The following is a 23,121-nucleotide window of genomic DNA, read 5'->3' as shown; positions in this document are numbered from 1 at the left end:
TGTGGGACTGATAGTGTTAATCTGGGCTCAGTCCAAGTTTACTGTCTGGTGTTGCTGGAACTCTCTGCTAAAACTGAAAACCAGTAACATCTGGGCTGCATCTGCTAGAGTGAGCAGCCCAGTGACCAAGCTCGGGTTGTGCCTTGATGAAAGAGCTTGGTCCAGTTTGTGTGAGGAAGTGTCTCAGGCCTCACGTTCAGTTAGTGTGGGAATTGTCCCCCACCCAGGCTATTACAGGAATCGAATCGATTTAAATTTTATCAGCTTGCACTGGTTTTTAAAAAGAAAATGATTCTGTCTTTTTCTCCCCCTGATTTTAGCTTCCACAGAAAAACCAAGTAAAGTGAAAAAACTGGGCCCGTTGTTGGTCTCTAACGTCACCGCTGATTCTGCACGGTTGTCATGGCCACCTCAGCAGGGCATTGACTTTTATATGGTACAATACAGAGTACGGGGTTCTGCGGCTGTGCACAACATCACAGTAACTGGCGATCGGCGCTTTGTAATCATCACAGGCCTGAAGCCTACTACCAAGTACCTGTTCTCACTCTACAGTGTCGCTGGGGGTCAACGCAAAAAGTCACTGACCCTTCAAGTAACCACGAAAGGTAGTGTTCGCCAAACTCTTTTGTTCCAGCTTTCACAGGAAATTTACTGTCACTCCTGTCTCTCAAAGCTCAGCTTTGAAAACGCCTTTTCCTTCGCTTTTGCCTGAGACTGTCACACACTCTCCTCACTTTGGCAAATCGCAGCCACTTCCTGCCCCTTCCCCCACCAACCTTCATCATCAACTTTTAAGAAGTTGGGGAAAATAGTCAATCTTTTTCTTTCTCCATTAGACTTTTGGTCTTGTTCAGCGGCCTCCCTCTGTCCTTGAAGCAGCCTTTAGGGGCCGCTGGAAGCTGAGTTCCAGGTGTTTCTGCCTCACACAAGTTGTTGCTCTCCTGCTCCTCACAATGTCTAAACCCTGTCCCCCCTCCCCCATCACTGTTAGACCACCTGAGCTGGCTATGGCTGGACACACAACCTATCTGCTCAGGCGCCCACTTTCAATAGGGAGATCACTGTATCTCACTCATTGTGTACATCAGCTGTGTTTGTGGAGCAGGAATCCTATTGTGAGCTTTGAATGATTTCTGGGTATTGTTCTGAGCATTTTGCCTGGATAGGCTGGGTTACTGACTCTCGCTGAGTTAAACCAGGGGCTGTGTCGCTGTCTCTCAATCTTTCTCGATTGTGTATGGAGTATGTACACAGCTGAGATGTAAATATCTGTCTCCTTTACAGCACAGTTACTATCACAGTCCATCTCTCCGAGGTGATGTAAATTGACCTGTTCAATGTTATGATGTGGAATGGATGTGGAGGGGGAAGGGTTAATGGGTTATTGTGGCCCAGTCGCTTTTATGATAATGATAGTCCAGAGATGCTGTTTTATTTTGGTCACCTCCGACAATATATCACTTCCTTCACTCCCCCGCTTGTCATTGGGAAGAACTCCATGAATAATAAGACCAACTCAAGTATTTCTAAGAGCTGGAATATTGGACAAGGTTCTCCTGGGATTGTGGGCACCGATAATCGCCCTTGACTTTTATAATTTGGACCCAGATTCACACACTGGGATACATTGGACTCATCTCCATTCTGATCCCACATTTTTGCAGCCTTCTTTGAATTAGTTAATCAGTAACCTGTCAGTCTCAGACCTCAATTGCTGAACTGAAAGACGAGCTTGAGCCTAGGTAAAGGACTCTGTGCTCTGATCAGGCACCTGTTCTGCTCCCAGGAGGTTCATCAGCTGAATTTTGTCAAACGCTCTCCAAAGTCTGGTTAAAATGTCCCGTCTCTTTTTGCTTTTTAGCTCCTGCAGGGAGAGACAAACTGAAACCAAGTAAAGTGACTAAGCTGGGCAGCCTTTCGGTTTCTAACGTCACATCTGACTCGATCCCCCTCTCTTGGACAGCAGAGAAGGGTTTTGATGCCTTTCTAATACGGTACAAAGTGCACGGGTCTGGCGCTGTGCAGAACTTCACGGTCACCGGTGACCACCGATCAACAACCATCACAGGCCTGAGGCCTAGCACCAAATACACAGTCTCTGTCTATGGGGTTTACAATGGCCAACGCACAAAGCCACTGAGCAGAGTAATTACCACAAAAGGTACTGATTTCCCTTTATTTCCCAGTGTCACATTCTCACTCTCCAACTGTGCTGATCTATGTTGTACTAGAGAATCAGAGACACTGTATTCTCTGAAACCTGACATTAGTGTAAAAATATGTCAGGGTGCGTACGGCATTAACAGATCAATGCTTTATGTAGGAACGTTCAACAGGTAATTTACTGCAAATCTAGTGTTTGAAATTATAATTGAGAATTGATAAGGTGAGAATATTTTGGATTTTTTTCCTGCCAGTTAAACATAATTTATCCTTTTTCAAGCCTCCGCTGATAACGACACTGTGAAAACAAGTAGATGGGGGCATCCTTTCAGCTTCTGATATGGTGGGAGATTGCTTCAGACCCTCCTGCAGGGAAATGGGTCCACCACCCAGAACAGTCCAGGGCTCAGCACAGTGTGACTCCCAGGCCTGAGGAGGGTTGGATGGTGAAACAGGGGTGTGCCGTGATGGAGCAGTAGGGAGTGTGGGGGTTTGACGGGGTGGGGTGGGGATGGGGTGATGCTCTTTGGAGGTTAGGGGTTGAGGCAGAGTAAAGCATGACACTGACTGTAGCTGCACTATATCGGATAGAGTATGATACTGATACTATGCAGTAACTTTGGCTTTGATTTTTCTCTGCACAATTCCAGAGGAGATTGAGTCATTGGTCATCACATTGTGAAATTAGAACTTTTTTATCTGTCAGAAAACCCCCCGCCCTCTCCCCAAGCAGCCAATATGTAGATAACGGAATTCTACCTACAGCAATGGGAAACATGAAGCTTGGGTTTACGTGTGTTCAGAGGGGTCTACTACCTACAAACAGTTCCTCCGCCAGTTCAGTTTACATTACTTTTGATTTCTTTTAGCTTCCACACATCAAGACGCTGTAAAGCTGGGCAGCCTGTCAACCTCTAATGTCACGGCTAACTCTCTCCGACTCTCCTGGACAGCGGACAGGGTCTTTGACTCATTTTTAATCCAGTACAAACTCCAGGGCTCTGAGGAGACCCAGAACATCACAGTCACTGGCGGACGGCGATCCCACCTCATTGTAGGCCTCAGGCCTGCTACCAGATACACCGTCTTTCTCTATGGGATTTCCGGTGCCCTGCGGACAGGGCCTTTGACCACTGTAGCTACCACGACAGGTACTTTGAAACAGTCGAGCCCCTTTCAATGTGAACATGATTCTCTCCATCAGTCTTTCTTCCTGTTATTTTTTCAGGTACATGGATGGAACAAAGCCCTGCACTTGTGCAGTAGCCATTTATACGATTGGATTGCAGAGAAAAAGCTGTGAATTAGCATAACAAATCTACACAAACTGAGCAACATGACCATCATTCATTCTCTGCCTGATAGGCTGATGAATACAAATTCCATTGTAGCTTCCAAAATGCAATTGGATAAATACTTGAAAGAGGAAAAGGTTACAGGGATATGGGGAAGAGCGACTAACTGGATTGCTGTTTGAGAGAGCCAGCACAGACTCGATGGGCAGAATGGCCTCTGTCTGCTGCGCTCTTTCTGTAATTCATTCAGGTTACTTCAATCTTAACAACAATTTGTATTTGTATAGCGTCTTCCGATTAGTGAAATGTTCTAAGGTGCTTCACAGGAATGTAAAGAGGCCACAGAAGGCAGGTGACAAAAGTTTGGTCAAAGAGGTAGGTCTGAAGGATTGTCTTAAAGGAGGATAGAGAGGTAGAGAGGTTTAGGGAGGAAATTCCAGAGCTTAGGGCCAAGGAAGCTGAAGAGCCCCACCTCGACCCCTGACACCGAGAAGGCCCCACTGCATTTTACCGGCAGCGGCGAGGCCTCAGTGCAGCCCTCCGCCACACGGCAGCAGAGCCTTCATTTGCATAATAAAATTAATTTAAATGAATGTTAATGAACTAACCTGGACTGGGCAGCTGTCCCACGCCAACTTCAAAATTCAGGCCATATTCAGGGTGGCACAGTGGCGCAGTGGTTAGCACCGCAGCCTCACAGCTCCAGCGACCCGGGTTCAATTCTGGATACTGCCTGTGTGGAGTTTGCAAGTTCTCCCTGTGTCTGCGTGGGTTTCCTCCGGGTGCTCCGGTTTCCTCCCACATGCCAAAAGACTTGCAGGTTGATAGGTGAATTGGCCATTATATAAATTGTCCCTAGTATTGGTAGGTGGTAGGGAAATATAGGGATAGGAATATGGAATTAGTGTAGGATTAGTACAAATGGGTGGTTGATGGTCGGCAAAGACTCGGTGGGCCGATGGGCCTGTTTCAGTGCTGTATCTCTAAAACTAAAAAACTAAAACTAAAACTAAAAACAGACTTTGAACAGCTGTTGGGAAACAAGGTTCTTGACCCAAATTGTATTAAATTTGGACATTGAGCTTATGCCCACATTCAGTCAGATTCTCTTTCCTTGAATTGATCTCATCTCTCAGTCAGCTGGGGTCCGAACAGCAGTGACCTTTGATTGGTTTTTATTCTCCTCTCCTTCTTTTAGCTTCTGCAGATAAAGACACTGTAACACCGGTTCAGCTGGGCAGCCTGTCAACCTCTAATGTCACGGCTAACTCTCTCCGACTCTCCTGGACAGTGAACGGGACCTTTGACTCATTTTTAATCCAGTACAAAGTCCAGGGCTCTGAGGAGACTCAGAACATCACAGTCACTGGCGGACGGCGATCCCACCTCATCGTAGGCCTCAGGCCTGCTACCAGATACACCGTCTATCTCTACGGGATCTTCAATGGCAAACGTACCAAGCCCTTGACGGCTGTCGTGAGCACCACAGGTACCTCCCTCTCTCTCTCCTTGGCACGGATTGGCCGCTGCTTCAGAATAGCAATTGCCAACTCTGATTGTCCATATTCCAGGATGTTTGATCAGCTGATCTTTCCTCCGCCCTGCACCCCCAAATCCACGTCACCCGCCATTGGTCAACCAACACATCCACCTTCGCAATGCCCCACCTCCCCCACAGCCAATGGGAAAAGGTAGCAGACTCTTCCTTCCTGATTAGGGTAATGCATGACCACCAGTCAAACTGCCCTTTTAACCCCATTTCCAAATCTTTTTTGTATATAACGAATAAATGAAGGTGATCAATGACAGTGAAAAATAACTCTCCCTTTTTTTTAATGCCCCCAGATGATTTTTCTCCCTGGGTTTTGCTTCCTGCAGTGTCCCGGAGATCAATCTTCAATGCCTGCAGACTCCAGGGCAATCCTGGAGGGTTGGAAAGCCTCCATCAGAATTATCTTTTTCCATTATGGAAAGGGGAGAGACGGAGTGGGGGGGCCTCATTACTATGGCGATCACAGACAGTTTATGTAACACAGCAGAGTAAAGACCACAAGGCTCCTGTTGATCTGAGAGCTTGGCCCATCACAATCCCTCAGTTGGACCAGTAAGGTCACTGGGACCATTAACCGAGAGCGAGTTGTCCTCCAACTCTGGGAAAGATGCTGACTGACCTTACCGGGCGGCTTAGCTTAACATCGGGTCTCAGACACCCCCCACCCCAGGCGAGGTCACGGGAATTTGACCCACAGTAACACCAACCTTCATTAAAATCAAAAGGCGACCTCTTCAAAATCAAGAAATTCCAGATTCGGAAATCAAGAGTTGTGATTTTTTTCCCAAACATAAACCAATATCGGGAAAAAACTGAAAAGTCAGAATTGTCAAACAGGAAAATATATCTGCTGTCAAATATTAACAGCTCAGGATGTAATGACTGCATTTTCCCTCGAGGTAAATATACCATCGTGATATGTAAATCTAGACAATACTGAGCAAATTAGAATGCTCAACAAGGAAACAGGGTTTCCAGGGCAATGATAGGGGATAGTAGCATCGTGGTTATGTTACTGGATCAGTAATCTAGAGGCCTGGATTAATGATCTAATGACATGGGTTTAAATTCCACCATGACAGCTGGGCAGTTAAATAAATAGAGCTGCTTTTAAAAAGCTGGTCTCAGTAATGGTAACCATGAAACTACTGGATTGTTTTAAAAACTCATTAGGTTCACTAACATCTTTTCAGGAAGGAAATCTGCCGTCCTTACCTGGTCTGGACTACATGTGACTCCAGACCCACAGCAATGTGGTGACTCTGAACTGCCCTCTGAAGTGCTCTAGTAAGCCACTCAGTTACATGCAAGGAGTTGGCTCAACATCACCTTTTTCAATTAGGGATGGGCAATAAATGCTGGCCTTGCCAGTGATGCCCACATCCCATGATCGAATACAAAATATGAACAAATCCCTGGATTCAGTGATCCAGTGGAGATTATCCTGAACTGGAAAACCAGATGTTAACTCAGCTGGAAAGCCTGCTGAATGTAAAATACATTTATTGCCACAACCAGCTTCTCCTGTACAGGCTGGTCCACAGTCTGATAAAATATTCTCTGTTTGCACCTTATTAAATGATCTTGGAACTGTGCACACCGCAAGCTTTAGGAATCTTTCACTAACCTTCCATTGTAAAATAGAAGCAGTTCAGAGAAAGTGATTAAACTCTGTATGAAGTTTTACAACATTTAAAACCCATGTCGACCTGATCACTAGCACAGAGGTTCGAAAACTTTTTGGTTGAAGGACTTTTTTCAAATGGATTAGCAATCAGAGAAACCCCCATTTAAGTTATAATACGAAAGTGTTTCATGGACAGAGAGTGTTTTAATAATGCTTTCAAGAAAACAGATAATTACTTAGTGTAGTGATTTCAGACTATTTCACTGATGTAGACAATGCTGAGACAGACCAGACAAACCAGAGATAAAGGATAAGTATAAATCCACTAACATTCAGATCTGCTTTTAATGTGCTTAAAGATTGTCTCTATATACCATGAACAGACAATCAGTTCATAGACTGGTCATCTTTAGAATCTCGAGATTTGAAAGTCTCAGAGGGAGATTATGATCAATCCTCAGAAATCCTTTCAATGTCAGAAAATGTGGGATCATCATCTTTGGACCTAAAAGGAATTGAGCAGGATCCTTCCTAAATGGTGAAGAGATAAAAACTGTGAAGGCCCAAAGAGACTTGGGGGTCCAGGTACACAGATCATTAAAATGCAAGAAAAGGTACAGTAAATGATCAAACAGGCTAATGGAATGATACCTTTATATCTCGAGGACTAGAATACAAGGAGATCAAAGTCATGCTTCAGCTACACAAAGTTCTGGTTAGAACACACCGAGAGCACTGTGAGCAGTTCTGGACACCACACCTTCGGAAGGAGATACTGGCCTTGGTGAGAGTGAGTGTAGATTTATCAGAATGATACCTGGACACCAAGGGTTAAATTACAGAGAGAGATTACACAAACTAGGATTGTATTCCCAGGAATTTGGAAGGTTGTGGGGTGATTTGATCAAAGTTTTCAAGATTTTTTGTATTTGTTCATGGGATGTGAGCATCACTGGCAAGGTCGGCATTTATTACCCATCCTTAATTTCCCTTGTGAAGATGCTGCCTTCTTGAACTGCTGCAGTCCATGTGGTGTCAGTACACCCACAGTGCTTTTTTCTGTAGTAGTTTGATATAACCTTGAGTTGTTTGCAAGGCCATTTCAGAGGGCAGTTAGGAATCAACCACATTGCTGTGGGTCTGGAGTCACAGGTAAGGACTGCAGATTTCCTTCTCCAAAGGACATTAGTGACCGGATAGGTTTTTGGGACAATTGATGGTAGTTTCATGATCAGTATTAATGACACTATTAAGGGGAACAGATAGGGAAGATAGAGATAAATTATTCCTGCTGGTTGTGAAGTCTAGGACTAGTGGGAATAGTCTACAAATTAGAGGCAGATCTTTCAGGAGTGAAATTAAGAAACGCTTCTACACACAATTGGTGCTAGGTCAATTGTTAATTTTAAATCTGAGGTTGATCGATTTTTGTTAACAAAAGCTATTCAGGGATATGGGGGAAAGCAGGTAAATGGTCACAAATCAGTCATGATCTCGTTGAATGGCAGAACAAGCTCGAGGGGCTGAATGGCCTCCTCTTGTTCCGATGAAATCGAGTCACTCATGATGAATTTGTGAGAGTTGACTTTCAAGGGGGTGGTCGCAGGATAGAGTTTCTGTTTTGGCTGCAATTGGCGATTAGCATGCAAAATGGTGCAAAAACTGGCACTAGTGTAGACAAGTGACTTATTCTCAAATTTCTGCTCAAGCTCATTTGCATATCGCCCAAGGCCATCAATCTGCCATCAACTTGGACAAGCAGACAGCAGTTTAAAATGAATTACAAAAGAATTTTAAAAATTCCTTGATATATTTGAGAGACTTGGTGAAGTTGAAAATGGACTTATCACCAAAAAAAGTATCTAAAATCACAGTGTCAATCCAGTTCTTGTGAGTAATGCAGTTTTAAATGACTGAAAATGATCTTTAAAAACCTGTGTAGAACCATTTGACAGTTAGATTGGGGTACCCTACTCAATCTATTAATAAAATTTTTTAAAATGCAATCAAGTGCATTTAAAACCTGTCTTAGGCCCAAAAGATGCATCTTAATTTTTGAAGCCTTCTCAAAGGCTTGCAAATGAGCCATGAACAGAAATTTGTCCTGGTAAATAATTCACCCTGTGGTGCATGACCAGTGTTGCAGGCCTGGCTGACATTGAGCATGATGTTTTCTGAACCCAGCGCAAAAGATCGCAGGAATTTGAGTTACGCTGGATGTGATTTGCGCTAAAGATAATGCGATCTTTGGCGCTGGTTTTGCTAATTTTGGGTAAATAACCGTGAAGGAAATAGCTATCAAGCAGAAATTCTACTCCAGTGTTTTGCCAGCTAAATGTTGGAGTGAGTTCCGTGCTGTGATGGAGAGGGGAGAATCTCAGGCCAGTTAAAGAGTGTTCCTGTCTCTTCCTCTCCTCACTGGGATTTTCCTGCTGTCCTCCATCTCCTGCTCAGAACTCACTCAATCATTCACCTCGGTGTGGCCAGAGGGCTGATGAACTATCATTGTTTTTCATTTTAAATTGTAGTTTCCACAGATAGAGAGGCTCAGAGACCGATCGCAGTGGTGGAACTGGACAGTATCTCAGTCTCTGAGGTCACAGGCCACTCCCTCGCACTCTCCTGGGCAACAGAGAGGACCTATGATTCCTTTCTCATCGAGTACGGGGTCGAGGGGTCTGAGAATGTGAGCAACCTCACAGTAACCGGTGCCCGTCGATCCACCGTCATCACAGGCCTGAGGCCTACTACCACCTACAGGCTCTATCTCTACGGGGTCTCTGGCAGCCAGCGTACCAGACCACTGATCACTGTCGCCAACACCTCAGGTATTTCCGCTAACACTGAGTGACAGTTCTTCTTTCCGCAGATATATTTTTATGATCCATCCACACACAAAGCCCACATTTTTTCTCTAGACTCTTGTTGTTGTCATGGCAATGCCCAAAATTTCAGAATGACAATTCATAACCTGATATGAAAATGATTGCTCACCACAAGACTGTTATCTCATTCTGGAACTGAATAAAGATCACAAAGGGACCTAAATGGCCCTGGTTACTGAACATACTGACCCACCTCCCATCTTTCACCCTACATAACCCATAGTAAGCTTGTCTGAAACTCTGCTGCTTGTTCTGTAATCACACCAAATCCCCTTCACCAATCCCTCTTTCTTCACTGACCTACATTGACTCAGTTTTAAATTCTCATCCTTGTGTTCAAATCCCTCCATTGCTTTTACCCTCCCTATTTCTGTTCCCTCTTACAGCCCCACAATCCTCCAAGATATCTGCATTCCTCTAATTCTGGCCTCTTGCGTATTCCTGATTTTAATTGCTCCATCATTGGTAACTGTGCCTTTAACTGCCTGGGCCCACAGCTCTGGAACTTCCTCCCTAAATCTCTTTTCTGAAGTGTAGTCACTGTTGTAATGTAGGAAACATGGTAGTCAATCTGTGCACAGCAAGCTCCCACAAACCACAATGTGGTAATGGTCAGATCATGTATTTCAGTGATGTTGACTGAGGGATTTATACTGACCAGGACAGCAGGGTAACTCCCCTGCTCTTCTTTGAAATAGGATCACAGGATCTTTCACTCACATCCCTGAGAGCAGATGGGGTTTCAATATAACTTCGCATTTGAACAACAGAACCTCTGGCATTGCAGCCTTCCCTCAGTACTGCACCGGAGGGTCAGCCTTGATCTTGAGCTCAAGTCCCTGGAATGTGACTTGAACCCCTGACCTTCTGACTCAGAGGTCAGAGACAGCTTCCCACTGAGCCACAGCTGACAGCTTGAGAAGGCCACCTAGTTTAGTCCAGTTACTTGTGCAGGCTGTCAGTCAGGGAGAGCCCACAGATACCCCAGAGGAGTTGCCAACTCCAGTGGAAAGTATTCTAGGAGGTTTCATCACGTCACTCCTGCTTCCAACTGCCCCGCCTCTTCCACCCTCCCGCCATTTGATCGTCTGACATGTAGCAGTGCCCCGCCCCTTCCTACGGCCAATTGGAAAGCAAACAGGCTCTTCATTACCCTGATTGGGCGATTCTTCACTGACCTTTTAATCCCATCTCCAATATTTTTATATCTAATAACTATTCAAAGACAATGCAATAAATAGGCCACAATTTTGTTTTTAATGGCTGAGAGCTGGAGATATGGAAATGGGGGCCCATTTCCCACCAGAGATGTTGGGAAGTCTCCAGTAACTCCTGATAACTCCATCAACATGGATTAACTTGTGAGAAGCTCAACAGTCTTCAGAGTCTGTAGACCATTTGGATATATCACAGTTTAAGTTGACAATATGTGGGCTATTGCTCCCAGTCTCCCACCATCCTCTTCTGTCCACCTCCCTCTATCCCCAGACGCACTCCATCCTCCCCTCATTGCCCCAGTTCAACGCAATTCCTCCAGTCCCTCATTCCTCAATCCCTCTCTATTGCTGCGAGTTCCTCCATCCTCCTCAGTCCCTCTCTATCCAACCCCTCTCCCCCAGACACCCTCCATCCTCAATTGTCCCCACTGATCTTCTGTTCCCCCCTCAGATCCTCTATCCACAGCCCATCTCTATCCCTCACCCTGTCAGGCCTCCTTTATCCTTTCGGTTAATGCGTCCACAGGACATAACATGTTCATATCTCAACACGGTTGTGTGACATAAGGGTTTCATATGGCCTAATATGTTTGTGTGACGTTCCTCTGTCCACTGTTTAAATGGAGCTGTTAGCCTGTTTAAGATGAAGAGGTGAGCCTGGGGCCTAGCAGTAACCATGGTGATGACATCCAAATATGTCAAACATTCAGCCAGCAGGTTGTGATTACTGGTTGCTGTGTAAATATGTCACATGGATGGAATTAACCTATTGAATTTACACATTCTAGGATTGCATCTGTATTGATTTCATCAGGCTCTCGCGTGCTTTAACCAGTAAAAAAGTCATTTAATTTTTTTCCCCTTTTTTAGCCTCCACAGTTAAAGACACTGTGAAGCCAAGTAAACTTGGTGACATTTCCATTTCCCAAATCATGACTCAGTCCTTCAAACTCTCCTGGACAGCGAGCAAAGGTTTTGATTCCTTTCTGATACAGTACAGCACCTCAGAGCCCCGGGGTGTGCACAACCTGACAGTGGCTGGTGACCAACGGTCCTCCATCATCAAAGGCCTGAGGCCTACCACCGTCTACACCGTCCGTCTCTATGGGGTCGTTAACGGCCAGCGCACAAAGCCGCTGACCAGTGTAGTGACCACCGCAGGTATTAGTCCCAAAAAAAAGTAATTTGTTTGCCTCCAAAAGTCTTTGTCGAATCTCTCAGGGAAGGATGGCCATTTTGTTCAGCTGCTGCTGGTGGTGACGCTTTACAAAGACTGAACATCGTGACCCAAGTTTTTCATGGCACCTTTTTGGGGGATGGGCTGGCTGCAAAGGTCAGAATTTGGAACTGAGGTATTGATTGGTTTTCACCAGCATCAACACTCCTCAAACTTGCATGAGACGAGTCGTCTTTCTTGCAAGCTTAGTCCCCACGTGGAAAACTCTGGGCATTTGTCTTTGGGCCTTTGTTTCTATTCTCCGTGCAAAGTAGTCCTTGTAAATTTACACTTTCATTCTTGGGAATACACTTGCTTCATAGTTTATCTCATTGGAAGATCTAATCCTTCATGCTTAATACAGGGGAATAATCATAGTTGGCCAGCATGCAGAGCCTGGAAGATTATTCAGTGAAAGTGTTGGAACCTGGCAGCCAGTGTGCGCACAGCAAGATACCACAAACAGTCATGTGATAATGACCAGATCATCTGTTTTGATGATATTAATTGAGGTATAAATATTGGCCAAGACACCAGGGAGAACTCCCCTGTTCTTCTTCGAAATAGTACAACCCAAGGGAGCAGATGGGGTCTTTGCTTAATGTCTCATCTGAAAGAGGCACCTCCACTAGTGTAGTATTCCCTCAGTCCTACACTGGGAGCATCAGTCTTAATTATGGTCTTAAGTATCTCGAGTCAGACTTGAACCAATAACTTTCTGACTCAGAGGCAAATCTGCCACCCACTGAGCTACAACTGACATCACAGCTCTTTCTAGTGGACTGATAGTTCGACAACAAGATCTGTGGCTCTCTCTGGGCATGCAGACACCACTGGAGACAGAGCTGACTGGATTTACACACTCTGTCTCTCTCTCTCTCTCTCTGTCTGCTCTGTGTGGTGTTCTGTGCTGATATGTCACTTGCACACAGCAGCTGGAGCAGATGGAGTCTGTTCGCTCTCTTTCTGTACACTGTACACTGTACACTGCCCACTGTCTGACACGTCAGTACAGTGCTGGGGAAGTGTTATCCTCACAGATTGTCTTCACACATCAACCCGAGGCCCCATCTTCCACATTTACTGTTTTAGGTCAATGTTGAAGATCCCACCACACTATGGGAAGTAGAACAGCAAAGTTCTCCCCAAGGTCCGGGTCAATATTCCCTGTGCCCAGTTCAATATTCCCAGTGTCCTGGATTAATATTCCGAGTGTCCTGGCAAATATTCCCTATTTCCTGTCCAACATTGCCCTGTATCCTTGCCAATATTCCTGATGTCACTCACTATCCTGACTTGGAACGATATCGGCATTCCTCACAGTCGCTGGGTCAAAATCCTGGAACTCCCTCCCTAATAGCACCCACACCCAAGGACAGCAGCAGTTCAAGAAGGCAGCTCACCACCACCTTCTCGAGGGCAATTAGGGATGGGCAATAAATGCTGGCCTAACCAGTCACGCCCACATCCCACGAAAGCATAAAAAAAATGTCCTGGCCTATATTCCCAGTGTTCTTGCCCATATTCCCACTATCCTGGCCAATCTTGTGTGCAGTTTAGTCTATTGTGTGCAGTTTTGGTCTCCTTATCTGAAGAACGATGTTCTTGCCATAGAGGGAATGCAGCAACGGTTTACCAGACTGATTCCTGTGATGGTGGGACTGACGTATGAGGAGAAATTGAGTCGGTTAGGTTTATATTCATTGGAGTTCAGAAGAGTGAGGGGGGAATCTCATAGAAACCTATAAAATTCTAACAGTACTTGACAGTGTAGATGCAGGAAGGATATTCCCGATGGTGGGGGTGTCCAGAACCAGAGGTCATGGTCGAAGGATACGGAGTAAACCTTTCAGGACTGAGATGAGAAATTTCTTCACCCAGAGAGTGGTAAGCCTGTGGAATTCGCTACCACAGAAAGCCGTTGAGGCCAAAACCTTGAATGTTTTTAAGAAGGAGTTAGATATAACTCTTGGCTCTAAAGGGATCAAAGGGTATGGGGCGAAAGCGGGAACAGGCTATTGAGTTGGATGATCAGCCATGATTTTAATGTATGGCTGAGCAGGCTCGAAGGGCCGAATGGCCTACTCCTGCTCCTATTTTCTATGTTTCTATCTTTCCCAGTGTATTATCCAATATTTCCCAGTGTATTGTCCAATTTTCCTGATGTCCAATAATCCAGATATCCTGGCCAATTTTCCCATGTTACAGGCACTATATGAATGCAAGCTTGTTGTTGCTGTTCAACACCTGAACCAACAGAAGCATAGCAATCCCAGATCAGTCACTCAGTCATCTCATTGTTCTTTGTTAATTAACCCGAATAACAATGATGCACACTTCACTGTGCAGAACACTGTGATGTTACTGGAGAATGAGGTGCTCCAGCCAATACAAGCCTTTCTTTCTCTTTTCAACATAGTAATGGTGCAAACAGTGTCACCCAGTCCATGTTTTCTCTCAGGAGCTGGTATTAAACCTCTTAGCCTGGGGTGCCCACTTCCTGTACGTGTCGCACTAACTTCCTGTAACACATGCCCTGTCACACTGCACTGATAACAGTCCCCACGCCCCCCCCCCCAGTGCTACATTGATTGCTGCAAGGAGATGGATGTTTACCGTAGAACTAAGCATGTTGTAGTGAGGGATGGATCTCAGCCTCCAGGAGTATCTTCCAGAGGGCGTGGAGGTCACACAGAAGTGATTCTCATTGGTGGAAACCGTTTTGACTGCTGTTTCTCCTCGGGTGTTTGTCTGACTTTGTTGACTTGAGATTGGATTGGACCAGCTGCTGAATATTTTACCTCTGTTTTTTTCCTCTCTTCCCTCCACCTTCGAGCTTCCACAGCTAAAGATGCAGTAAAGCCCGTTAAACTTGGCGCTCTTTCCATTTCTGAGGTGACTGCCCACTCTGTGCGGCTCTCCTGGATGACAGAGTTGGTCTTTGACTCTTTCCTGATACAATACAGAGCCCAGGGCTCCCAGAGTGTGCGGAATGTGACGGTGAATGCCCATCGCCGTTCTTACCTAATCACAGGCCTGAGGCCTAACACCAAATACACCATCTACATGTACGGGATTTCCAGAGGACAACACTCAAAGCCATCGACTGCTGTAATAAACACAAGAGGTACCTTTTGTTCGTCAAAACACGATTGCATTTCCCAGCGAAATGTCTGCATTGTCCGTCTTTCGCTATTGCCGCCAGTCAGCGAATATTTTCCCAGTTTCTTGGCTGACGCCTTTCCAAGGGAAAATATTTTCATCGGCCATTTTCTTCCCATCTCCGATGGGCTTAGAGGCTGTTGTTAATTTCTCTCTCTTCTTTCCCCCTGAGCTTTAACTGGTTGCTATGGCAATGCCGAACACTCTGGACCAATGACTGTGATCAAACGAGAAGCTTGGGGATCCAGTGGGTGGGGGAGGGGGAGATCAGCAAGCCGGGCAGTCGGATACTCAAATATACATCACCGCAAGCTTACAGGTGATGGCGCCCAGTGATGACATCAGGGCGGCACTTTGGCTTTCAAATCTTGTCTTATCTTCCTTCGGGATGTCCGGGCTGTTGTGTATTTATATCACACGCTCCCATTCGGGGGATCTGTGTATAAATATCCTCCTGTGATTCATCCTTGTGAATCACGTGCATCCCAATGCCTTTTACTGATCAACTTTATACTGGTTGTCCTTACTTTAAACTCAGTAACACATCATAGTTGGCCACCCTTTCTTCTCTAACCTGTTCTGCCTGTAACAATGGCCGAAGCTTCCCATTCGTCATGGATGTGATGATGTGTCTGCAACTACAGCTCTCACTCTTCCACTACATCAGGCCTCACAAACATGGTCAAAGGGGAGGAATTTCCTTCCTCTCATATCTATCAATCTCTCTAACCTTTAGGAACTACACTTTAGGAAGGATGTGAAGGCCTGAGAGAGGGTGTGGAGGAGTTTTACTACAATGGTGCCGGGGCAGAGGAGCTTTGGTATGTGGAGAGTCTGGAGAAGCTCAGATTGTTCTCCTGAGAGCAGAGAAGGCGAAGGAGAGATTTAATCAAGGTGTTCAAACACTTGCAGGGTTTAGATAGAGTATATATGGAGTGCAGTGCCTGAGAGTGTGGTGGAGGCAGATTCAATTAGTCAGAGACATTGAGTCAGAGAGAGATACAGCACTGAAACAGGCCCTTTGGCCCACCAAGTCTGTACCGACCATCAACCACCCATTTTATACTCATCCTACATTCATCCCATGTCCCCTACCACATCCCCACCTTCCCTCAGTTCTCCTACTACCAACCTACACTGGGGGCAATTTACAATGGCCAATTTACCGATCAACCTGCAAGTCTTTAGCTGTGGCTTTCAAAAGGTAACAGGATCAATACGTGAAGGGGAAATATTTGCAGGGCTATGAGGAAAGGACAGGGAAGTGGAATTAATTGGAGAGCTCTTTCAAAGAGCCAGCGCAGACACAATGGGCTGAATAGCCTCCTCTATGCTGTATGAATGATCGTACAATCTTCCTTCCTGCTACCGAAGGACACAGGGTCAGGTTGGGAGGGTTTCAGCATTGCCTGCATTTATTCCACATTAATTGTCCGTGTTTCGATTGATGTGAGTTGGGTTCTGATGCTCTTTCTCTCTTGTGATGTGGGAGGTCCTTGCAGAACGATTTGTTTCAGTGTCAAGCAGGGAGATCCTTCCCATTGGGACATTCGTGGTGGGTTGAGCTGGCTGGATATTAGGGAGTCATTGTACCCAGTTACACTGCGGAATTCAGTGAAGCTCCTTTTCCATTTTGGACAGATTAGGATTCGTCTACAGATTGAACAGAGTAAATTGGCAGGCAGGCAAAGAGCAGCTGTCCCATCAAGTCTGGCTCACACCACAATGAAGCTTTTAGTTGAGGGCCATCAGGCTCTGAATTCTCCATGATGTGACGTATGGTGTTCCTGCAGGATTATTGGGGCAGTGCCAATCAAAGTTTCCTGTCTGTCCATCAGAATTTGCCTGGAGCAGCTCAGTGTATAAAGGTTAAAGAGATTCAGAATGTACCTGGACCAAACCTGCTCTGTTAATATTCTTAAACCTCGCTCTCCTCTTTTAAGATGCTCCTCAAATCTTCCCTCTTTGACCAAACTTCTGGTCACCTGTTCTGATATCTCTTTGTGTAACTCGCTTTCAAATATCCGTCTGAAAACGCTGCCATGGGTCACCTCGGAGCATTTGACACTGCTCATGGTGCTAGATAAATGCAAATTGTTGTGTTTACAGTCTGATTTGTCCCAGGTGAGATGCCCCATTAAATCTTGCATTCCTTGACGCACCATGACTTTCCACTCGCCTTTTATCAGCCAAATGCTCTGTCAATGCTGGAGTGAGTTCCGTGCTGTGATGGAGAGGGGAGACTCTCAGGCCAGTTAAAGAGTGTTCCTGTCTCTTCCTCTCCTCACTGGGATTTTCCTGCTGCGTCCACCTCCCATCTCCTGCTCAGAACTCACTCGATCGTTCGCCTCGGGTGTGGCCAGAGGGCTGATTAACAATCATTGTTTTTCATTTTAAATTGCAGCTTCCACAGAAAAAGAGGCTCAGAGACCGATCACAGTGGTGGAACTGGACAATGTCTCAGTCTCTAAAGTCAAAAGCCACTCCCTTGAACTCTCCTGGGCAACAGAGAGGACCTATGATTCCTTTCTCATCGAGTACGGGGTCGAGGGGTCTGAGGATGTGAGCAACCTCACAGTAACAGGTGCCCGTCGATCCACCATCATCACAGGCCTGAGGCCTACTACCATCTACAGGCTCTATCTTTACGGGGTCTCTGGCAGCCAGCGCACCAGGCCACTGATCACTGTCGCCAACACCTCAGGTATTTCGACTAACACTGAGTGACAGTTCTTCTTTCTGCAGAGATATTTTTATGATCCATCCACACACAAAGCCCACATTTCTTCTACAGCCTCTAGTTGCTGTCATGGCAATGTCCACAAATTCAGAATGACAATTCATAACCTGATATGAAAATGATTGCTCACCACACGACTGTTATCTCATTCTGGAACTGAATAAAGAACATCACAAAGGGACCAAAACTGCCCTGGTTACTGAACACACTGACCCACCTCCCATCTTTCTCCCTCCATAACCCATACTAAGCTTGTCTGAAACTTTGCTGCTTGTTCTGTATTCACACCAAATCCCCTTCACCAATCCCTCTTTCTTCACTGACCTACATTGACTTCTGATCCAGAAATGCCTCAGTTTTAAATTCTCATCCTTGTGTTCAAATCCCTCCATTACTTTTACCCTCCCTATTTCTGTTCCCTCCTTCACCCCCACAACCCTCCAAGATATCTGCATTCCTCTAATTCTGGACTCTTGCGTATTCCTGATTTTAATTTCTGCATCATTGGTAACTGTGCCTTTTACTGCCTGGGCCCTCAGCTCTGGAACTTCCTCCCTAAATCTCTTTTCTGAAGTGTAGTCACTGTTGTAATGTAGGAAACATGGTAGTCAATCTGTGCACAGCAAGCTCCCACAAACCACAATGTGGTAATGGTCAGATCATGTATTTCAGTGATGTTGACTGAGGGATTTATACTGACCAGGACAGCAGGGTAACTCCCCTGCTCTTCTTTGAAATAGGATCACAGGATCTTTCACTCACATCCCTGAGAGCAGATGGGGTTTCAATATAACTACGCATTTGAACAACAGAACCTCTGGCATTGCAGCCTTCCCTCAGTACTGCACCGGAGGGTCAGCCTTGATCTTGAGTTCAAGTCCCTGGAATGTGACTTGAACCCCTGACCTTCTGACTCAGAGGTCAGAGACAGCTTCCCACTGAGCCACAGCTGACAGCTTGAGAAGGCCACCTAGTTTAGTCCAGTTACTTGTGCAGGCTGTCAGTCAGAGAGAGCCCACAGATACCCCAGAGGAGTTGCCAACTCCAGTGGAAAGTATTCTAGGAGGTTTCATCACGTCACTCCTGCTTCCAACTGCCCCGCCTCTTCCACCCTCCCGCCATTGATCGTCTGACATGTAGCAGTGCCCCGCCCCTTCCTACGGCCAATTGGAAAGCAAACAGGCTCTTCATTACCCTGACTGGGCGATTCTTCACTGACCATTTTATCCCATCTCCAATATTTTTATATCTAATAACTATTCAAAGACAATGCAATAAATAGGCCACAATTTTGATTTTAATGGCTGAGAGCTGGAGAGATGGAAATGGGGGCCCATTTCCCACTAAAGATGTTGGGATGTCTCCAGTAACTCCTGATAACTCCATCAACATGGATTAACTTGTGAGAAGCTCAACAGTCTTAAGAGTCTGTAGACCATTTGGATATTTCACAGTTTAAGTTGACAATATGTGGGCTATTGCTCCCAGTCTCCCTCCATCCCCTTCAGTCCACCTCCCACTATCCCCAGACACACTCCATCCTCCCCTCATTGCCCCAGTCTAGCTCAATTCCTCCAGTCCCTCATTCCTGAATCTCTCTCTATTGCTGTGAGTTCCTACATCCTCCTCAGTCCCTCTCTATCCAACCCCTCTCCCCCAGACACCCTCCATCCTCAATTGTCCCCACTGATCTTCTGTTCCCCCCTTAGATCCTCTATCCACAGCCCATCTCTATCCCTCACCCTGTCAGGCCTCCTCTATCCTTTAGGTTAATGCGTCCACAGGACATAACATGTTCATATCTCAACACGGTTGTGTGACATAAGGGGTTCATATGGCCTAATATGTTTGTGTGACGTTCCTCTGTCCACTGTTTAAATGGAGCTGTTAGCCTGTTTAAGATGAAGAGATGAGCCTGGGGCCTAGCAGTAACCATGGTGATGACATCCAAATATGTCAAGCATTCAGCCAGCAGGTTGTGGTTACTGGTTGCTGTGTAAATATGTCACATGGATGGAATTAACCTATTGAATTTACACATTCTAGGATTGCATGTGTATTGATTTCATCAGGCTCTGGCGTGCTTTAACCAGTAAAAAAGTCATTTAATTTTTTTTCCCCTTTTTTAGCCTCCACAGTTAAAGACACTGCGAAGCCAAGTAAAATTGGTGACATTTCCATTTCCCAAATCATGACTCAGTCCTTCAAACTCTCCTGGACAGCGAGCAAAGGTTTTGATTCCTTTCTGATACAGTACAGCACCTCAGAGCCCCGGGGTGTGCACAACCTGACAGTGGCTGGTGACCAACGGTCCTCCATCATCAAAGGCCTGAGGCCTACCACCGTCTGCACAGTCCATCTCTTTGGGGTCGTTAACGGCCAGCGCACAAAGCCGCTGAGCAGTGTAGTGACCACCGCAGGTATTAGTCCCAAAAAAAAGTAATTTGTTTGCCTCCAAAAGTCTTTGTCGAATCTCTCAGGGAAGGATGGCCATTTTGTTCAGCTGCTGCTGGTGGTGACACTTTACAAAGACTGAACATCGTGACCCAAGTTTTTCATGGCACCTTTATGGGGGATGGGCTGGCTGCAAAGGTCAGAATTCTGAACTGAGGAATGATTGGTTCTCACTAGCATCAACGCTCCTCAAACTTGCATGAGACGAGTCGTGTGTCTTGCAAGCTTAGTCCTCACGTGGAAAACTCTGGGCATTTGTCTTTGGGCCTTTGTTTCTATTCTCCGTGCAAAGTAGTCCTTGTAAATTTACACTTTCATTCTTGGGAATACACTTGCTTCATAGTTTATCTCATTGTAAGATCTAATCCTTCCTGCTTTATACAGGAATAATCTTAGTTGGCAAGCATGCAGAGCCTGGAAGATTATTCAGTGAAAGTGTTGGAACATGGAATGATCCCAGTGTCCCAGTGTTTCATTATTATCCCTTCCTTCCTTGGAACAAAGTAAAATGATTTACCATGTGTCATTTTTGGCAGATGGAGCCTGGTGAATGTGTCTGAACTGGGGCCTCCTTCAGATTCTTACAACTGCATTACCCACATGCTTTTCTTCCAGCTGTTTGGCTCACACTCTGTAGATGAGTTTTCACTATTGTTGCTGCTATTTTTCCCTGTATGTGGCTCAATCTTTGATCTATCGAAATATCTGAGAAGCACATCCATGTGCGCATGCAAACTTTAACCTCCTTGTGTTGGCAAAATGGTGTGAATCGTTTCCAGTGGCTGAAAGGGTCGCTAAGCAGAGGGCACGAAATGAATGCATTTGGCAAAAGGAACAGAGGCGCGATGAGGAAAAATATTTAAATGCAACGAGTGGTTAGGAATTGGAATACACCACCTGAGTGTGCAGTGGAGGCAGATTCAGTAGTAGCCTGCAAAGGAGCGTTGGATAATTATTTGAAGGCGGAAAAACTGCAGCGTTATGGGGAAAGAGCTGGGAGTGAAGAGTGGACACAGGCTCGACGGGCTGAATGGTCTCCTGCTGTACTCTGGACGTGTGTAGCAATGTATAATATATTAAATGTCTGGCATGTATGTCCTGGAAAATTCCCACCTCCCCATCACACTCTATTGATTACAGCCGTGTGTGTGTGTGTGTCCCTGTTCCATGTCATCACTTCCGATTGGTTTGTGAGGAGAGAAATGAATTGGACTGACTTAAGTTGGTGATTGAATCTCTGCTAAATCTCTATTCCTTCAGCTTTTACTAATTCCACATCAGGAGAAAGAAAGAGCTTGCATTTCCATAGTGCCTTTCACATCCTCAGTATGTCCCAAATTACAGTCCTTGTTTTCTCTCAGGAACTGGTATTAAACCTCTTAGCCTGGGGTGCCCACTTCCTGTACATGTCTCACTAACTTCCTGTAACACATGCCCTGTCACACTGCACTGATAACAGTCCCCACCCCGCAGTGTTACATTGATTGCTGCAAGGAGATGGATGTTTACTGTAGAACTAAGCATGTTGTAGTGAGGGATGGATCTCAGCCTCCAGGAGTATCTTCCAGAGGGCGTGGAGGTCACACAGAAGTGATTCTCATTGGTGGAAACCGTTTTGACTGCTGTTTCTCCTCGGGTTTGACTTTGTTGACTTGAGATTGGATTGGACCAGCTGCTGAATATTTTACCTCTGTTTTTTTCCTCCCTTCCCTCCGCCTTCGAGCTTCCACAGCTAAAGATGCAGTAAAGCCCGTTAAACTTGGCGCTCTTTCCATTTCTGAGGTGACTGCCCACTCAGTGCGGGTCTCCTGGATGACAGAGTTGGTCTTTGACTCTTTCCTGATACAATACAGAGCTCAGGGCTCCCAGAGCGTGCGGAACGTGACGGTGAATGCCCATCGCCGTTCTTACCTCATCACAGGCCTGAGGCCTAACACCAAATACACCATCTACATCTACGGGATTTCCAGAGGACAACACTCAAAGCCATCGACTGCTGTAATAAACACAAGAGGTACCTTTTGTTCGTCAAAACACAATTGCATTTCCCAGCGAAATGTCTGCATTGTCCGTCTTTCGCTATTGCCGCCAGTCAGCGAATATTTTCCCAGTTTCTTGGCTGACGCCTTTCCAAGGGAAAATATTTTCATCGGCCATTTTCTTCCCATCTCCGATGGGCTTAGAGGCTGTTGTTAATTTCTCTCTCTTCTTTTCCCCTGAGCTTTAACTGGTTGCTATAGCAATGCTGAACACTCTGGACCAATGACTGTGATCAAACGAGAAGCTTGGGGATCCAGTGGGTGGGGGAGGGGGAGATCAGCGAGCCAGGCAGTCGGATACTCAAATATACATCACCGCAAGCTTACAGGTGATGGCACCCAGTGATGACATCAGGGCGGCACTTTGGCTTTCAAATCTTGTCTTATCTTCCTTCGGGATGTCCGGGCTGTTGTGTATTTATATCACACGCTCCCATTCGGGGGATCTGTGTATAAATATCCTCCTGTGATTCATCCTTGTGAATCATGTGCATCCCAATGCCTTTTACTGATCAACTTTGTACTGGTTGTCCTCACTTTAAAACTTAGTAACACATCATAGTTGGCCACCCTTTCTTCTCTGACCTGTTCTGCCTGGAACAATGGCCGAAGGTTCCCATTGGTCATGGATGTGATGATGTGTCTGCGACTACAGCTCTCACTCTTCCACTACATCAGGCCTCACAAACATGGTCAAAGGGGAGGAATTTCCTTCCTCTCATATCTATCAATCTCTCTAACCTTTAGGAACTACACTTTTGGAAGGAT

At 45.7% G+C, this 23,121-nt stretch overlaps 1 protein-coding gene across 2 annotated transcripts in view; it reads left to right on the top strand.

The window, feature by feature from the left end:
• LOC137346092 (tenascin-like) overlaps positions 1-23,121 on the top strand; it is a 326,039-nt gene that overhangs the window by 206,250 nt on the left and 96,668 nt on the right. For both annotated transcript variants that reach the window (XM_068009389.1, XM_068009390.1), the window contains 4 exons: positions 321-608; positions 1,865-2,164; positions 3,036-3,317; positions 4,660-4,950. In XM_068009389.1, the coding sequence (XP_067865490.1) occupies positions 321-608; positions 1,865-2,164; positions 3,036-3,317; positions 4,660-4,950 (1,161 nt within the window). The remainder of the gene's footprint in view (positions 1-320; positions 609-1,864; positions 2,165-3,035; positions 3,318-4,659; positions 4,951-23,121) is intronic.

The sequence above is a fragment of the Heterodontus francisci genome, chromosome 29 (genome assembly GCF_036365525.1).
Source record: "Heterodontus francisci isolate sHetFra1 chromosome 29, sHetFra1.hap1, whole genome shotgun sequence".
NCBI lineage: Eukaryota > Metazoa > Chordata > Chondrichthyes > Heterodontiformes > Heterodontidae > Heterodontus > Heterodontus francisci.
The sequence above is the reverse complement of the archived record's forward strand: the minus strand, read 5'-3'. Positions and strand labels throughout refer to the sequence as shown.